This window comes from Balearica regulorum, chromosome 6 (assembly GCF_011004875.1).
Source record: "Balearica regulorum gibbericeps isolate bBalReg1 chromosome 6, bBalReg1.pri, whole genome shotgun sequence".
NCBI lineage: Eukaryota > Metazoa > Chordata > Aves > Gruiformes > Gruidae > Balearica > Balearica regulorum.
In genome coordinates this window covers 38,249,107-38,267,263 of record NC_046189.1, presented here as the reverse complement: position 1 = coordinate 38,267,263, position 18,157 = coordinate 38,249,107, and the positions used below count along the sequence as shown (strand labels likewise).

Here is an 18,157-nt window from a genome sequence, read left to right as displayed (position 1 = left end):
GAAGGGGAGCCTTGCATTTTTGCTACGAACATGACTTCTCAGGCTTATCCTCTTTTAATATACATTTTAAAGGGTTCCAGTCTTGCTGTGATAATATGCCATATCTATAAAGCCAATCGTACTAACCACTGCTGGTTTCATCAGGTCCAGAAGCTCTTGAAGGAGATGTGGTCTTGAAGTCCACAAACTCACTGTCCTGAAATCTTGTCAGCCTGGGGACAGGGACTGGTTGGATGCCACCAAACAGAAATTAAGCATTACATAGATGCTAATGACTTTGGTTCAGCAGCTGGGGGGGGGTTGTTCTCTTCTAACCCAGCGGCTGCTCCTGATACCAGCTCTGACCTGGGAGAGAGGAGAGGAGCCAGTTGCTTTTGAAGATGCAACATTTTGGGCTTTTTGGTAACCAGAAGCCCTGAGACTAAGAGAAGCAGCAGGATACAGGAATACCTCTTACCGATATTAAGACAGCAAACTGTTCATGGATCACTAAATTCGTAGCTGCTCAAGTAAATATTTGCCATGTGCAGATGTTTAAGTGAGGAGTAACAGTATGTTACATAGTAGTATTGTATAAACATATAAACATCACTTAACCCAGGGGGCAGAATCCGTGAGGACATTGAGCTGAGCGTATCCGACAGCAGGGAGATGAAAACAGGGCTAGCTCATGCTTTCCAAGCCTTATGGGTATTCAAGCAGCTCTTCAGGCTGAATTACCTTTTCTTTTTAAATACACTAATGACATTTCAGGTCATACATCTACCTGGATACCAGTCCTATGTGCTCTAACCACGAAGAGGCTGGTAATTAATTTTTTTTTCTTTTTTTTTTTTTCTTTTTCCTCTTGTGAAAAAATCTCTGGAAGAAGAGATTCACTTCTACATTCCGGCATTTCTAACAGGCATGCAGGTGGAAATGGGCCTTTGACATCTCTCTGTGCCTGCTGGAGTACCGAACTGCCGTCAGAAATTGCTTTGCTCTTCAGTAACACGATACAGTCTCTGTATAAAGTGTGCTGTGCTTTCGTGTATATCCATGTGGAAGCACATACCCCCGAGTTAATAATATTATTTGCACTGCTTTATGGAAATTAAGCTCTCTCCACCAAGTCCTGGTTATCTCCTCAGATAATATAAACATCAAACCCATTTTTGCTCCACATAATGAACTATCAGTGACTACTTTCCCCCAGAACACAGGTTCTCAGCCACTTCTGTGTAGTTTATAGCTTTCAGTGAAACTACATCACTTCTACTCATGCAAGCATGTGTCCCACAGTCCAGAGAAACTCTTTAGAGAGGTGGTAAAGTGACGGGCTTTTCCCAGATTGTTCATATTTACGGTAGAGAAGAAAGATTTCTCTCACAGACACCTTTCAGGCACATCACAGAGCAGATTTTGGGGAAGAAGCAGTGTAGGCACGTAGGCGTTGGCGGCTGAACAAAAGCTTTGCTACCACCAGGAGTGAGAGCAAGTAGAGCAGTGGGTGGCATCATCCTATTAATAACCTGTCTTCCCTTTCAAACATTTCAGCATAGCCTTTTGATTATTTGTGGTCAGCAAAGTACTGGAAGACTCTCAAGGAAGGCACCATGAAGGTGTTGCTTTTAGAGCTCCATGGAGCTAACACACAGACCCATTTCCCCCTGCAGCTGACTTCCCCCCTCTTCCTTTTTCCCTTGGTTTTCTGAATCCATGTCAGAAATCAGTCTTGTTTTGTACTGCATTCAGGACCAATTTTGTCGCCAGGTGCTGCTCTGTGAGAACATTCCCTTTTTATATCCCATGGGCCCCACACTACCTCTCACACCTGCTGTGCTCTCCCAGGGGAGACTTTACCATCACTTTCCAGCAGCATAACTTACTCCTTGACCTCTAGAAAAATTTCCACTGCCAAACCCATGGCAGCAGAAGATGTATAGCCTGATGTGAGCCAGGAACCTCTCCAGAGAGTTAAAACATCAAATATAAATAGTTAGCTGGTTTGCCAAAATCCAGCGATACTAAATAAGTTTATCCTTGAGTGGTTTAATCTTGTATGAGACAAGGTACATCCAGTAAAAGACTGCCCCTACGGAAAGTCTGGTGACCTCCTGTTGATAAGAAGACTTAATTAAAAACTATTTTTTCCTGGATTCCTGAGGCAATTGAGATGGTTACAGAAGTGTTACAGCTATGCCCACAGAGCACACTGCCTGCAAGCTCCTAAGGCTGAGTCATCACTAAAATACAGTCTCTTGTGATGTTGATGTGCTCCACGTTGTGCCTGTCTCCAGAAAACTGATCAGCCAAGTCGGAACGCTGCTGGCTCCATGGGGAGCTCACCTCTGTGCTCACTGGGGGCAAAAACTGCCACAGCGTGACTGCAGGAAAGGAGGAAATCATGAAAATCTGCCAAAAAAAAGCAGAAATCTAACACTAACTTTTAAAGAGGGATTGGAGCTGTGATTACCTCCTCCTCCTTCTGCACTGAACCTCTTGAAATTCTGTCCTTCAAGAAAAGCCCTGCAGAAGTTAACAGTCATGAATTATCTCTCCATATAGTTTGTCACACCTGCAAGATTGCTCTCGCAGGGCTATTTCTTCATGCAGCACTCTGTGCCCAGATCCTTTGGGGGCCAAGTGCTTTCACTTTTGATTAGGGACCCATAGGTTTCCATATGTGCTCTGTTTTGTTCCACAAAAAGTAGAAATTAAAAATATTTCACAAGGAAAATGGATGTCAAGATGATGGGTTTGGAGCACTCCTACCTTTTCTTGGCCAGCCTTTGTTATTCTAGGGATGTCAAACAGCTGTCCCGTGTAGTACTGCACCCCACTGAAGAGAATGACAGCAATAGAGTCCCCTTCCTTCTCAATTACAGCAAGGATATCTTCAATCCTCAAGGTCTCCTCCCCCTAAAACAAAGTTAAAGCACACATTTTACATCAACTCTGGCAGTAATGAAACTGTCATTTCTTATTTCATAATCTATATTTTACCATGAGCCATGCTGCTTGCATAAGGAGATCAAAAGCAAATCCTTAGCATGGTAATGATATACAAAGGTAGCGCTCTGAAGTAGCCTATGAGTAAGTAACCTCAAAAAAAAAAAAAAATTAAAAAAAAATCATTAACAAATTTATCTTCAAGGTGCTGGTTATAAAAAGTCTATTCACTGCATATTCTAGCATGCTTCATACTCTTTAATATTTCAGACAGTTTTAATTTACGGTAAAAAAAATCCTGGTGCAAACTGCATATATAATGATTTTTATATGGCATCTGAAATTTGTGACACCAACAAGACTTGACAGTTGTCTATCAGTTTCACTCTGTACTTTTCTGATAAACTTTGTATCCCACAGGAAGCTATTATAAACCTGCCATATTTATATTTCAAAAACAATAAGTCTCACATCATCAAAAGTACAAAAATCCCCAAACCTGGGGTCATTAAATATAGAGGAATTTCAACAAAAAAAAAAAAAAAATCCTCATTCTTGATTCTTTATAGGAAAATTACTGCCCCATCCTCCTCCTGTCTTCCTAGCAAGGGATCATGTAAAACATACCACCACCTAGGGATCAATTAGGCAGTGAAAACCTAGAATTAAATTAGACTTGTTACTGAAAAGAGCTTGGGCAAGATTGTTGAATTGCAAGTAACTGTTATTATCTCAACAATCCTTGCAAATCTATCAAGCGTTCAGGAGTGGGCTCTTTACTCACAAGATGACTCAGATTTCAGAAGCAAAAGGTCACCATCAGTTTATAGTTGTGGCAAAGTTCTTAATACCGCAAAAGTGAAGCAAGGCAGTCTTTCAAATTAATCTGAATTGGATATTACTGAAAGCAGACCTTTTCCCTTAGTCTGTGCTGATACAGACACAGTGTTGTTTGTGTTATGGCAATCTTTTACCTTCGGACATTAAAAGGACGTTGGGGTTTCTCAATGAGCTACTATATTTTGCAGCTGTCTCACGATGGTGTCAGGTTTTGCAATCAGGAAAAACAGGAAAAATAACATTTTTGTTCTTCAAGGCAAATGCACTAGTTGAATCAGACAATTATAAAAAGGGTTCTAATACCAAAAACAGAACACGATTCATAAATTTTACCTAAAAATATTAGTAGAAACAAATTGTAAGTTCTGCAGGCAGACATAAGAATATTTGAGAATGTGCGGCTAGTCTCCTATGAAATACGCTTCTGCCCTTCGCAATAGCAAGCAGAACTGACATATTTCTCACCAACCTCCCGTGGCTGCATCATGAGCATGCATTTCTCCACATCAAGTCCGTGAAGTCGAAGTTGGGACTCAACAGCGTACTGGAAGAGATTTCCATGCAGAGCACATTAGCACAATTACATGATAAAACAACTAGACGAAAAACACATTCAGAACATCAGAAAAGGGATCCAGATGCCTGCCTTTCACCAAAATTAACGCTTTAAAGCCTAATCCATGTCCACTGAAAACTTTCTAGATTTCCTTTAGTTTGAAAAAGATCAGAATCTAATTCATGTCATCAGACAGCAAGGATAAAGTCAAAGCCTAAATCTTACAGGATAAGTTCATGGAGCAGAGTGAGGATGGAAATGTGGGAGAGGATGTGCTTTACCGGATGCCAGCAAGCAAAGCCTGCACAGATAACCGCAGAGAAGACTGAACATCGCCTCGCCAGAGGCCCTGGATACCCACTTTGCTTGGTAGCACGTGCTAAATCCCAGGCTGTCACACATGCACTGCTGTCAACGCAAACAAGGTTTGGCCAGCACACATGTGCTGGCCCACGCTATTCTCACACCTTACATTTGCAGCACAGCTGGGAGGAAATGAGAGCTCTAAACTCTCCGGCTATTTTGAAAATCCTACCCACTGATATAATCAATAAATAATGGTTCTGGACATAGGATAAAAATCATCAAATAAGACTATTTAAAAGTTTAAAATCACACGACAGAAAACAAAGTGATGGCCGTTGCACAAGTTATTACTGACGTGCTACAGAAATTTAAGATGATGGAGGCCAAATGTAGAAGCACGCCTGGAACAAACATGGGATTGGTATGAACATTACTTAGAATAAAGGCAATTTGAGGTTTATACATCTGTGCCGCCATCTTCAATACAAATAAACCTGTTAGTAGCTTGACTCATTTTTATCGCACCTTAGAGATCAAATTTGTTATCAATTTCCACGAGTTTACAAAGTTGATGATAAAGTAGCAGTGGGCCACAAATCTAAAGATTAATTTTCTCTAAGCTGTAATGCACGGGCTATTGTCTCCTATTTTATAGCAGACAAATTATGTTTGAACTAGTAATCTGAAGTGCTAAGAACAAACATTTCCATCTCTGTCTGGGGATATATAAGTGCTAATGTTGTGAGTTTGTATTGATTTGATTTCATAAAGTAAAACAGCAACAAGAATTAATAAAACATTTACAACTTCAGTTGATTTAGGCCAGTAGTTTGCTCAATGTCTTTAAAAAGACTAATAAATCAATGTACCCATTCAATCTTTTCCTCTTGTAAAATTTTTTATTTGAACGAAAGGAATAAAGCTACGATCTGTAAAATATGCTGAGCTCAAAAGCTTCTGACAGATTTTTTTTATTGTAATGTTACTTGGACAAGATGAGCTAATAAATATTCAAATCAGGCTACTGATATTCTTTGGAAAATATGATTAATAATACAAATATGGTGAAATATTAATTTCTTACATGGTCAGAGGGAAAGGCTCTGGCTTCTAGAAGAATTTTATAGCGTCTTGGAGTAGGCTTAAAGAAAGATAGCTGTTAAGAAAAAAAATAAAAGGCTATGTTGAAATGTATCTAAGCAGAGATGAGAGAGAGATACTCCCAGTATATAACTTAATAAGGACTGCTTTACTTTCATGCAGACTACAGAGTACCCCCCAGAAATTACAAATATTTCTTTGTCCATATAACATTTATCAAAGTAAGAAAGCATGATAATACTGTATTTCACATATCCATAACAAAGGCCACATAAATCCAGCAGTGAAAACTTGCACTGAGAGGAACTAATGGCAAAGCTTTGACCGCGGACGGTTTCATCCGGCTCTGTCCCACGACCAAAAACTGCAGCTGAAGAGTAGCAAACAGTGCAAAGAAATTGGATTTCCATTCCTGCCCTAAAAATTAGTTATTAAATCCTCCCCTCCTCTGAAACAAGCCTGACCAAATCACTAACCCTTCCGCAAAGACCTCACTCTCATCCACCTCACCACCTGTAGGTGAATGTTCTTTCCTTCCTGAAGGCAAGTCGGGCTTGTCACCATACTGAGAGGACTGGGAGAAGACTTACAAGAACTAGGAGAAGACTTACAAGAACTAGGAGAAGACTTACAAGCCCTCCTGTTCATGCTAGTAGTGGTTACACAGAGCTCAGCACGGGCTGTGTACCCAAGCGGTTTGGCATGAGTCTGGTTGCGTTGCACCTAACGCAGGGCAGAGCAGCCAGGTAAACTGGCTTGTACTTAGCCCCATCCCGCCCTGCTTCGGGTTTCTTAATTTAGCAAAGGTCAGAGACATGTTACAGAGGAGCAGATCCGAGTGCTAAACCTTTTTGTGTGAACCAGACAAAATGAAGCTTCATGTCTTCTTTCAGTTGAACCAAATCTTTGGAAATACTGGAGAACCAGAGACAAGCTGTATGTAACCAGAGACACCTGCGCATAAGGAAATCACATTTATGGCCACTATGGCATAAAAATCAAAATCAGATGCTTTACCACATTTTAGGTGTATATAAACGAACATAACTCAAAATGCCATCTCTGTATGCAACTGCATTTTAAGCTTAACTGAAATTACAGCTTTGTCTTGCTCCTAGTTGAGCTCTTGTTTCTTAAACTTTGAAATTTGGTGTGAAATTCAAATTTGAGAAGTTACTTCTAAATGTTTCTTAAATAATAATGTCTCCTCTCTAAGGACTGACATGCAGCACATGTGAGAACAGCTCAAACTACCCCTACAGAATTCTTGAAAATATTTCTCTGTCCAGCTTTTCTGCTTAAGTGGAGCCAGATCTTGCAACAAGCCAAAGCATCATACAAGGTACAACGCCTGAGGTTGAAGAAGAGTTAGGCTATCATCCAGTGCTGCCTTTGAGGTCCTCAGAAAATGTTTTGCTTACGCTTACAAAGAAAGGAAAAAAATATTTGCCAACACAACCTCAAATAAACATCATAAAGACATACCATCTGGAGGTGCAAGTTAACTGTTAGCCCGTTCATTAAGGCTACTTCATGTCTTTGGGCCCCTGAAATAATAATAAATTTCAAAAAAATGGTTAGGGATTTTCTTTATAATTTCAGAGAAATCTGGTACAGCGTTGAGAAAGCAAAAGCAGGTTTTCAGTCAATATCTCTCTAAAGACTGGAAAGTAAACAAATGTTTGAGGTGTCATCGCAGTGAAGTAAAAAGATTTCCTGTATGACTCACTACAGCGCACTGGCAGGAAAATATTTATTTTTTCAGGTCAGCCACAGAAAACAAAAAAACCAATGAAGTATTTCCATTTCCCAGCAAACCACCAGTGGATTTATTATGATTAATACCTCAGACAAAAATCAGGTCAGAAGACTATACGTAAGGCAAGACTTGCAGGCTTATTTGTGTCATAAGTTTATATGTAAAGCAAGGCAGAAAACATATTGAGACAATCATCTATTGTTAAGTGGTTACTGTAATGTCAAGCTAAATCTCATCCGTAATAAAAAACCCAAGCAAAATTGGCCTATTGAATATAACAGACCATTATTAATGTAGCAACTCAGCAAGAAGCAGCCATACCCACATAGCTTCAAGGAGGCTAATAACAGGTGCCTTTTGGCTACGGCTAATCATGGGCACAGCTAATAGAGTAACAACTAATTGTGATTACAAAGTACTTAGTAACAAATTCTCAAACCCTTATCAACCACTGGTGAAAGGTTTCAGGCAGGACAAGGGACTGCGCATCGGGCAGGGCGCCGCTGAGACACGGAGAAAATCAATTCCTGTTTCTTTCTGTTTTGCCTGATGTCTCTTGTTGAAAAGCAGCAATTCACCCTTGACACAAATCAGTGCTTTGATAGTCTTCTTCAGCTGGATGACGGGCTCCTGTGCCTTGCCCTAGTCATTGCCCCAGAAGTGGATTTAACCAAAGATGGAAAGAGGTTGCAGACAGAGAGCGATGAAGACAAGTTTAAGCAAGCAGGGAGGGCAACGGCTACCCTTGAGATTGATAAAGAGCAAAGGAAAACCATGATGTTGGGATAAAAAGGGTAAGGGGAACTACAAGAAACAGAGAGGTGAATCCTGGGTATCTCCTGTCCCTGCCTTGGCAGGCACACAAGGTCCCAACCAACACAGGGGGAAAGGCAACAAGAGCACCAGGACACTCCCACCGCATCCCACAGAGTTTAGGTTCATGGAGTTAGTACTTTGCTGGCCTAGGAAAAAGACATAACCATGGGTGGAACTCAATACAAGAAAATATAGTCAAAGAACATGCAAATCTATAATTAAGGATTTATTCATAAATCCTTGCCAAGCAGGCCTCAGCTGCTGCCACCACAGGAAAAGCCAGGAACTGTTCTGATTGAGGTATTCAAGGGCCTTTCTTTGTGTTGCTAAAATCTGTAAGTATTGGAGAAAAAGATCTGTCAATAGCTGTCAGTGACTCCAGAGATACTGTCCAGGGGATGAGCCAGGAGGAAGGAGAGATGTTGTGAAAAAGTTCCCTCCTTCAGATACAAGGAACATCATCAAGTTTGTGGGAAGAAATATAAGTAGACCTAGTTCTTCATAGGGAAAAATACACTCTTTTCCTCACTTAAACTCCTCTCCTTTGCTTTCTTGTCTTCCCTCTGATGGCATTGCATCTGCAGGCTCCATGCTGCTGGAGCAGGTCACCTTGTGGCTGTTCTATTGCAGATACAGAAGACAGCTAGAGAGAGTGATTGCAGCTCAAAACAGTATTATTTGCAGTCTTAATATTTCTATGGAACTCTTGAGGCTGAAAGAAGGGATAGCAGCAAGAAATGGTATTGTTCTTATTTCTCCCTCTGCTCCTTCCATGAAGTCTGTGGCTTTCACAGCAAATTCTGCATGAGCAATCCTCTGCCTGCTGTACCGTTTCCCTATAAAACAAATGGTTAATCTGTAGATCACTTTTAGCTGCATGCTAGCATCCCAAATTAAATATGACACTACATTTGTCATGTAAGTCTTGGTCCTCCGTAAATTATATATTTATTAAAAGCTTTCCATTATTGAATTTCATGCCCAGAAAACAAACCTCATCCATGTCATTGGAAAACTGTTATCCTTTATAACCTGCACTGCGTTTCAGAAAACAACCTTTCTATGATCCAATTAACCTATTACAATATTCAAAGACCCGGCACACAGGAGACAAAATTATGTTTGCTTTCTTTATTTCCTAACTTTATACCATATCTCCAAGACAGGCTAAAACCTGTATGTTCTGCTTGATAAATCTCCTCTTTAATAAAAGGAAGCAGCATTTACAAAGTACAACTTCAGAGACAATTATGATTGTGTTAGGCAGACACTGCCATCCTTCTCCTCTCTGACTGTGGTGGGAGCCTGATCCTCACTATAGTAAGTAAAAAGCATTTTATAAAATCATTGAAAAAAGGCTAAGGGCCCCAATTCTGAAAACAGTTTGGTTATTTCAAATAATCCTTATCACTCAAAGTCACTACAAATCTGCTAAGCGTTCGGTCTTCCCTCAACAGAGACCTGCCTGAGCTCATCGTACAGCAGCAGCCGTACAGTTAATCTTGTTCCATCAGAAGGTGATCCTGCCAAGGTTGTAATGTTTTAATAAAGTCTGGTAGGAGAAGCAGAGATTACCGTCACTGCATTATGCCACTCGGCGTGAGCATCGAAAAAGAGCTTTGGTCTCCATTGACCTTGACTCTGCGTTTCACAATGTATTTACTACTGTAACTTTCATTGAACAAGAAAATGTGACTGCATTTAATAAGCAAGGTGTTATAGCACTATAAACCATTAAGCGGACAAAGATATTTTACAGTCTTTAGTCCATTCCAGAATAAATCTCACCAAATAATTTTTACTTACTGCTACTACTATTTAGAGTGAGAAATGACAATTCCTCCTCCATAGCATATTAAATATTGAATTAAAAAAAAACAGGGTAAAATTCTGTTTGTTGTTACATTGCATTCACTAAAAAAGGAAATTCAGCATTCACTCAACTCATACATACTCAGTATTACACCTTGCTGGAAAACAGTGCTTAACTGAAAATAACACATTGGAAGAGAGTATTTTAACTTAAAATTTCTCCTGCATCTTTTCTCTTCGCCTTTTCACTATTACCTATTTTTAAAAATCAGAACTTATTACAACACGTCCATTATTTGGAAAATATTAATTCATTTGCATTCTAAGAATTGCTCCCCTAGGTCCTGAAAAAAGCTATGAGGATATTATAGAAATAAAATCCTGCTGGCATTCAAATCAGAGGGCCAGATTTGAGCCAAAACCACATTTTATAGTTCAATTAAACAAGGTCCAAAAAACCCAGAGGACAAAATCGAAACTGATAATGTTGACATGCCCTTTACTGCTGAGGAAAACAACAGGACTATGAAACCCTTCCCAACAAAGAATTTTAAAAACAAAAATAGGTTAATGGTAGGTTGACCTCAGTCATAATTTTTTTAATAGAAAACTTTAAAATATACGTTTAAAATTAACAAAGTTGTAATAAGTTCAGTGTAGTCTGGTCATTGTCATAAGAAAAAAAAATCACCAGTTTGATATAGAGTTTGGAAAAGAAAAGAAAAATAGAGAGACTGTTCAGAAATTAGATGAAGTTTAAGCAAAGCTCTCGTTTCCCTCTCCTTACACCCAGAATATTTTTAGTTAAACAAATAATATAATACACATTGAGGTGGCAGGCTCTACCAGACAGATGGTTAAGGGAAAAAAAGTCCCAGCCTGACTCCCTGGTTTCTGCAGTGACTCTTAACCTAAAGCTGAGACCAAACTGATCCCAGCACCAGAGCTGGCAGAAGGTCAGTGCTCAGCCTACCCCGACACCCTGCGGGGAGTTCACCACGGCCGCATTTTGCAAACAGACCAGTAGCAAACGTTCACACAAGGTGACGAAGAGAAGGGTGATAATTCAGCTGCTTCAAGCTGCCCTTTGGGGGATCTTGGCTTTCTCTCCTGGTTATGTGAAGAGCATCAACAGTCTACCTTGTTACTTTACTAATTTAAGTGCCTGAAAATATGTGGTGTGACTACTCTCCCATTCTCATAGGATGTAGGATAATTAACTGGAGGGTGGAAAATTAAGTTTAGGGTTTCCAATTTAAAAGTCCTTACCATGCATCGGGCTAGTTGTGTGACAGGTCACATTTCCCCACCTGTCCACAGCTTCCCAGCTACACCCTACCAGAGTGAGAACATCCGCTTGCTGGGAAAGATCAGTCAAACTGGAGAACTCTCTAAATCAGCTGTGTTCAGCATTTCAACACCCTCCATCCCTTTATATTTTCACATTTTAATGTTCTATGTTAGTTAACAGATTAATGTACTGAGCTTGCCTTTGAACGTAGTGAAAGCAAGACAGTACTTTCTTAGCCTCCTGAGCAATACCAGGTACTACAGTAGCAACTTCCAAAATCAGAACAACCAACCTGCATTTAGGTTTTTATTTCATTCTGCAGATGGGATCACTCTGCATAGCCCAGTGATGCCCAGTGCAGCCACACTCATATTTATGTTATCTTAATGCTTACATCATGGATAGACAAACTATAACAATATCTTTCAATATTTATTCTGTTTCAATAATAATATCCAGTATTTCAGCTATTTGGAAGCTTCATGAAGAAGTCAGGAAGTGACTTTATAAATAAACATATAAACTTGTGTATTTGGCCTGGCTGAGATGGAGTTAATTTTCCCCTCGCAGCCCTCCTAGTGCCGTGCCGCGTCTTGGTAGCCGGCAAGGTGTTGATAACGCGCCGGTGTTGGGGGTAGAGCACCAAGGTTGTCTCTCCAACATTCCCCATCACCAGTAGCCCGGGGGTGGGCAAGATCTTGGGAGGGGACACAGCCAGGAGAGCTGACCCAAAGAAACCAAAGGGATATTCCATACCATACGACGTCTGCGCAGCAATAACAGCTGAGAGAAAGGAGGGTGGGGGGGAGCATTTGTTATTTTTGACATTTATCTTCCAGAACAATCCCTACACATACCAAAGACCTGCTTCCCGGGAAATGGCTGGACATTGCCTGCTGATGGGAAGTAGACAAGAAATCTTTTGTTTCCTTTGCTTCCACATGGGGCCTTTGCTTTTCTTTAGCTTTATTAAACTGCCTTTATCTTGACACACGATTTTTTCCCAATTTATTTTCTCCACCCCCTCTCCCGCTGCAGAGAAGAGTAATAGAGCAGCTTGGTGGGCACCTGGTGTCCAGCTAAGGTCAACCCACCAAAACTTGTCATGAAACATTCCTTAATGTTTCTGTTTCCAGTTGTTCAGACCCCGCTTGCTCCTCTTGGAGGAAAAAACCCCATAACTTTCTCATTGAACACTTGTCTATTGTTGGAGGAGGATTACAAGATGATATCTAGTGTACAGTAGGTCAGCTTAACTTTAATATTTTTCCTTAGTAACAGTATAAATGAACACACGATAGTTCAGTTCAGACAGTCAGTATTGACAGTTGCCTTCAACAGCTGAATTGAAATACTGACCAAATCTCACGGAAGTCTACTAACCCAGCCTTGACAACGGCAGTGAGGGTTGGGGAGAAAAAGGGTCTGTGAGAGCCTGCCAAGATAATTTCTCTTTCCCCTTCTGACAGCAACAACTCTGAAGGAAATCCCAGTGAAAGATTATTTCAGCAACTACACACAGGTTAAAGTAAGAGATGATAGAGGAAATTTGCATTCAGACTCAGATGACCACTTACGTGGCTGGCAAACTCACCAGGAGAAGTCTCCGGGGCACCTTCTCAATCTCTAGAATAACCAGATGCATTTACTGCCAAGGTCCTGCAGCACTGCAGACTCCTCAAGGGCTACAGCGGGGTAATGGGAACTTACGAATAGCAGGTCCTGCCCCAATTATCTGCTTCATTGACATAAGCGGTTCTCAAATATGAGGCTGGATTTAGTGGCGGGGAAAGGAGGAAAAGCAGAAAATGCCTAGATAGAAATCATTTTTCAAAGGGGAAAGTTCATTGGTTTATTTCTAGGAGAAAGACTGAGAAACTGTAATGCCAAGTGCCCTTTAAAAGGGCTTCACGTGTTAGACCAAGTGGTTTATGATGCTCCAAGAAACCCTTTGCTGCGATTAATTTCATTATATGCATATGCTCGTATATTATTGCATACATTCATCTCTTAAATCACTTGCAGCCTTAAAATAAAGTGTTAGTCCATGCAGAATGCAGTGAGAAAAACTGCTTTAAAACAAAAGAATTCAAGGAACTACATTCTGGTTACAGAGTTTCAGGACTTTCATTCTTAAAAGAAATCTAATTTGTTTTCATTTCTAGAGAAAGATTTTTCCCTGCAGTTCACACCTACCAACCAGCTCAGCCATCAGGTCCAGGATGCACTCGTCTGCCAAAGCCCACGGGCGCTGACCATTGAAATGGCCATGAACACCTCTGAAAAGGAAGATGGAAATGATGAAAACATATGCTCTTCCCTTTGGATCAGTCCTGAGAAACACCCCTGATTTGGAGATCCCACATTTGGAGGAGGGAGGAAGAGACGACTCACCCAAGATGAGCACGGCACTTTTATCATGCCATTAAAGCTCATAGCAAATCAATTAATTTGTTGGTTCCTTACAGGGTTTAAATTGCTTGAAAACTATTTATTTTGGACCTCAAAATTCCTCTATGAATCCCTCAAAATCAGACATGATCCCTTTTCCAAAAGCCCTCTAGAAGTGACTACACAGGTACAAGAAGCCTCTGGGAACAGGCACACCGGGACAGGGCACGGTGGTGCCCAGCGCAGGATGGCACCCTGCTAACCCCAGCTCGCTTAAACTACACCGAGAGCAGAGATCACCCTGCAGAGTTACTCCATCTGCATTTCTAGCTGAACATGGTATGGTGCAGAGGATGGTAGACTTGAATACTGCCTTGCTCCCAGACAGAAATATTTCCTGTCAGAAACAATTTCTATCCTCCTGAATCTCCTGTCTGAACTCACCCTTCTGCATAAACCAGCAGGTACTTAATGTACATGCAGGGAAGCACCTGCCCAAACAGAGCTGCTTGCTAATTTTTATTGCTTCTCTTCTCCCTGCCAAATTGTTCTAGATCTAAGTGTGCATAAAGCTTTTTGGTATGACAGAGGGCATTTAAAAACTTTATTTTGCAAACTGTTCCTGTCTACAGTGGATCATACAGGTACCTTAAACCTGAATGCGTCACTGCTCTGCAGTGACAGATACGTACGTTCAGTTCTGGATTAAGTGCTCTGAACTAATTTTTGCTTCAAATGTGACAGAAAAGTAAACTTAAAGTAGCCACCATGCATATATGAAGAAAAAGTTGCAAAATTTCTTAAACATGCAGTACGTAGTGTACAGATTTAAATGCCAATGAAGGCAGATTGAGAAAAGTAATAATGGTGCTAAAGCAGAGGAACATTGCTCTGGGCTTCCATCTCACACGGGAGGATTTTCATATTTGCTGAGCACTGCGGGATACTTGTGGAGTCAGAAATGCCGGGCTGCGTGCGGCTGAGGTAAAACAAGTATAAAGCTGTTTCAAAACAGGGACAAAACCAGTAAGAAGGTAGGGAGAGAGGAAAAAACCCTAAAATCTATGAGGGGGGGTGGGGGAAAATCTCACAACAAAAACCAAGTACTAAACCTTTGAAAGTATAATGGACACACACAATGTTCACTCAAAATTATGAGAAGACGTTTGGCAGATTAAGCCATGAGAAAGGAGGGAATGAGAGACACTACCGGCTAGTCCCCCATGCTTAAGGCTATTTAAAAGGTTTGTTTTCCCTACCCACCTCCTACTTTCCCTTCTCAGGTAGAATTTTGTTCTGACTCCCACACGAATTGCCTACCTTTTTTACAGTCAGACCCTTTCTGATTGACTTGGGTCTAATTCACACCTCCTAGGGATATTTCCAAAAGAACCACAGTCCTAAAGAAAAGAACTCTTGCAAAAACCCCACAATTTATATTAACCATTTCGTGCCTCTCATGCTTGCAAAATATCATCTGCTTTTGGACTAGTTTAGGCTAACAGCTGAAGGAGGGCACAGGTACAACTGAACATCTCACAGATAAAATAACCTCCCTACGTTCAACGCGTCCAACCCGACACAGACAACAAGGAGCACCCCGATCCCTAATTCGGATAAGGTCGCGGTGGAATAGCTGACCGCTTTTCTCTGGTTTAGAATTGCTCTCTGATGAAACCTTGGTAGCAGAAAGCCGGCGGTGTGAAATAGCACTCATTTAAAAGAACATTTCATAGATGAGGAATAAAGGCAGCAGGTGGGTAGGGGAGAAAATGCAGTAAGGGACAGGATTAGTGCTAAAAGTTCCTCCCTTCTATCAGACCATAATGCAGCTGCATTCCCTGAAGGCAGGGGTATGCGTTTCACAAACAGCAAGATATTTGTTCTTAATTTCCCTTTTTATTCTTAACTGTAATATAGTGATCAAGGGACTCTGGGATAATACAGACCGTTAAAATGAAAAAAACTCAAAGATTTTCCATGGCTCCCAGCCTGAGGGGGATCTGTATTTCTGAAAGAGGATGGCAAACGTAATAAGATGGGAAAAAGAAGCCCTAACTACCTATGGGATTCTCTTTCATTAGCTTTCTCTGATTTTATAGCCATTAGTGTCCTTCTAATGGGAATTTACTGATGAAAGCTCGCTCTCTCTACCGGCACGCAGGACTAACAAAATTTCAGAATAAATTTCCAAGATATCATGAAAACAGATATGGTATTTTGGGCATGAGAATATTTTATTTTGAGCAGAAAACATGGAAATTTAAGTATATTGAAAGAGGGGAGAGCCAGCATTAATTATTATTCATATTATTATTATAATTACAGCACAGCTTACAGCTTGCCTCCCTCTTGATGGCCAATATAAATGCCAAGAGACAAAAATTATTGCAGCTAAAATGGTAGTTAAAGGCATATTCTTGGACCCTTTTTTTTATTTTAATCACATGAAACTCGGTAGCCTTTGCTGATGGCACAATACATCCTATTACACTTAGGTTGTAAAATTCTATGCTCTGCCTCAGAGAATTTATATCTCTGTATATTATGCCACCCCTCTCTCAGCTCCGGTAGGCACTGGGGGTAATAATCTTTAAGGACACAACTGCAGTGCTTCTGGCATTGCCCTCAGACACGGATAGCCTACGTCTCGTTTCGTTTCCACTGCACCCTAGGTAGCAAGAGAGATTTAAATCAAGGTACCCAAATTAATGAATACAAAACGTGGCCCATCACATCATAAAGCATCATACAAACAGAACTATTTCTTAAACTACTATGAGAGTTTCTCATTGCGCAAATTAATTTTTCGTCGGTTACCATTTTATTTTCAATTTGGCAAGAAATCACAATGCCACATTTTATTCGCTGGGGTCTGGTTGATTTACAGCTCGCTAGGGGAGCTAGAAATGCATTTTCTGATATGATCCCAGAGTTTCAAAGGCAGTAACAAAGGGGATTTAAATTAATTGCCAGCTTCAGGAATCTTCTGCGGTCATCCAAATCTTGTTCAAGTGGAAATTTCCTTCTTGCTTCTTTGCCAAAAATGATGCAAGATATTTCATGAGCCAATACAGATTCTTAAGTTTGATGATGGTTTCAAGCAAAGAAATAGCCAAAAGAAAGGAAGATATATCCAAAGAAAAAGAACTGTATGGAGCAGCAGATTGAAGGCAAAACTAAGGCACCCAGGGCATTAAAGCAGGCATTTACAGCTCTGCCACACAACCTGCCGAAAGGCACGATGCAGTGGATCTGTCAAACAGAATATGACCGAGCCCCACCAAGCTGCACTCCTGCTTGCAGGACTGTTCTGCCTTGCAGGATTAGCTCAGCACGTAGAACCAAAGGTACCTTTGGACTCCCTGAAAACAGTCCTTTGCTACCGCAGGTTGCGGTGCTATGTTACAAAGCCTTCCACAAACTTGAATTTCTTTGTCTACTATACTCATGTCAGAAGCTTGTTGCCAGATTGTTTCAACGCTTAGAAGTATATACACATATTTAGTTTCTAGCCTCAATTTATTAATTCCTAGTTTATATTTACTGTGCCAGCACGTTATTTCACATAAGTGGCTCCTTTTTTCCCCTATGTTTACCCCGGATACATTCACATAGAACAATCATTTTTCTTCTCAATCTTCATTTTGCTCAACTAAACAACTCTAATCCTCAAGCCTTCCATTCAGCAACTTCTCCGCTCCCCAACCGCCCTACCAGCCCTTTACAAGAGCATAACAACTGGCTCCGGCAGGCTCCCTTCTGTTATAATAGTTCCACTTTAATGAGTTACTCGGACGTGAGAGACATTGCCTGCTGCAGCGAGTATGTTTGTATGCAATAATGATTCTATAAAATACATTAATTGCTTAAACTGTTGCAGTGGGGGAAAGGGAATGCAAGACTCTGCAAAGCACCTATTGGTCTTTATCCAACAAAAAAGTCCCTTCAACCTTGGTCTTTTAGATTCATAAAACTGGATTATTGGCTACTCCAGGCTAAGCACAGAAGAGACAACTCTTCATCCCTTTTTGCCCCTCATTCAATATATATCAGATTTAGCTGAAATCAAAACAGAAAGAAAAAAAAAAAAAGAAAACAGAAAGTCTCAAAGGCTCCTTTTTAATCCATACAAAGAATGCCAGTGGCTTGAATTTGCAGTCTTTATACATTAGCATAAAAAAAAAAAAAAAGAGGACTGAGCAACATGGAAAGAAAGAATACAAAAACCAGAACAGGTATGTGGGAGGCAGATGTAAGAGCAGAAGCTATAACCCGCCATTTAAAGGCGGGGGTGGGGGGAGAGGAAAAAAAAGCACAGTGACACTGTAAGAGGGAACATCACAAGAAAGAA

The 18,157-nt window shown here is 40.6% G+C and overlaps 1 protein-coding gene across 2 annotated transcripts in view; it reads right to left on the bottom strand.

Annotated features, from left to right (window-relative positions):
• Window positions 1-18,157, bottom strand: part of KYNU (kynureninase) — a 59,467-nt gene that overhangs the window by 28,545 nt on the left and 12,765 nt on the right. For both annotated transcript variants that reach the window (XM_075757249.1, XM_010311063.2), the window contains 5 exons: window positions 13,609-13,691; window positions 7,220-7,281; window positions 5,718-5,789; window positions 4,241-4,315; window positions 2,755-2,901 (listed from right to left, as the gene is read on the bottom strand). In XM_075757249.1, coding sequence (XP_075613364.1) covers window positions 2,755-2,901; window positions 4,241-4,315; window positions 5,718-5,789; window positions 7,220-7,281; window positions 13,609-13,691 — 439 coding nt within the window. The remainder of the gene's footprint in view (window positions 1-2,754; window positions 2,902-4,240; window positions 4,316-5,717; window positions 5,790-7,219; window positions 7,282-13,608; window positions 13,692-18,157) is intronic.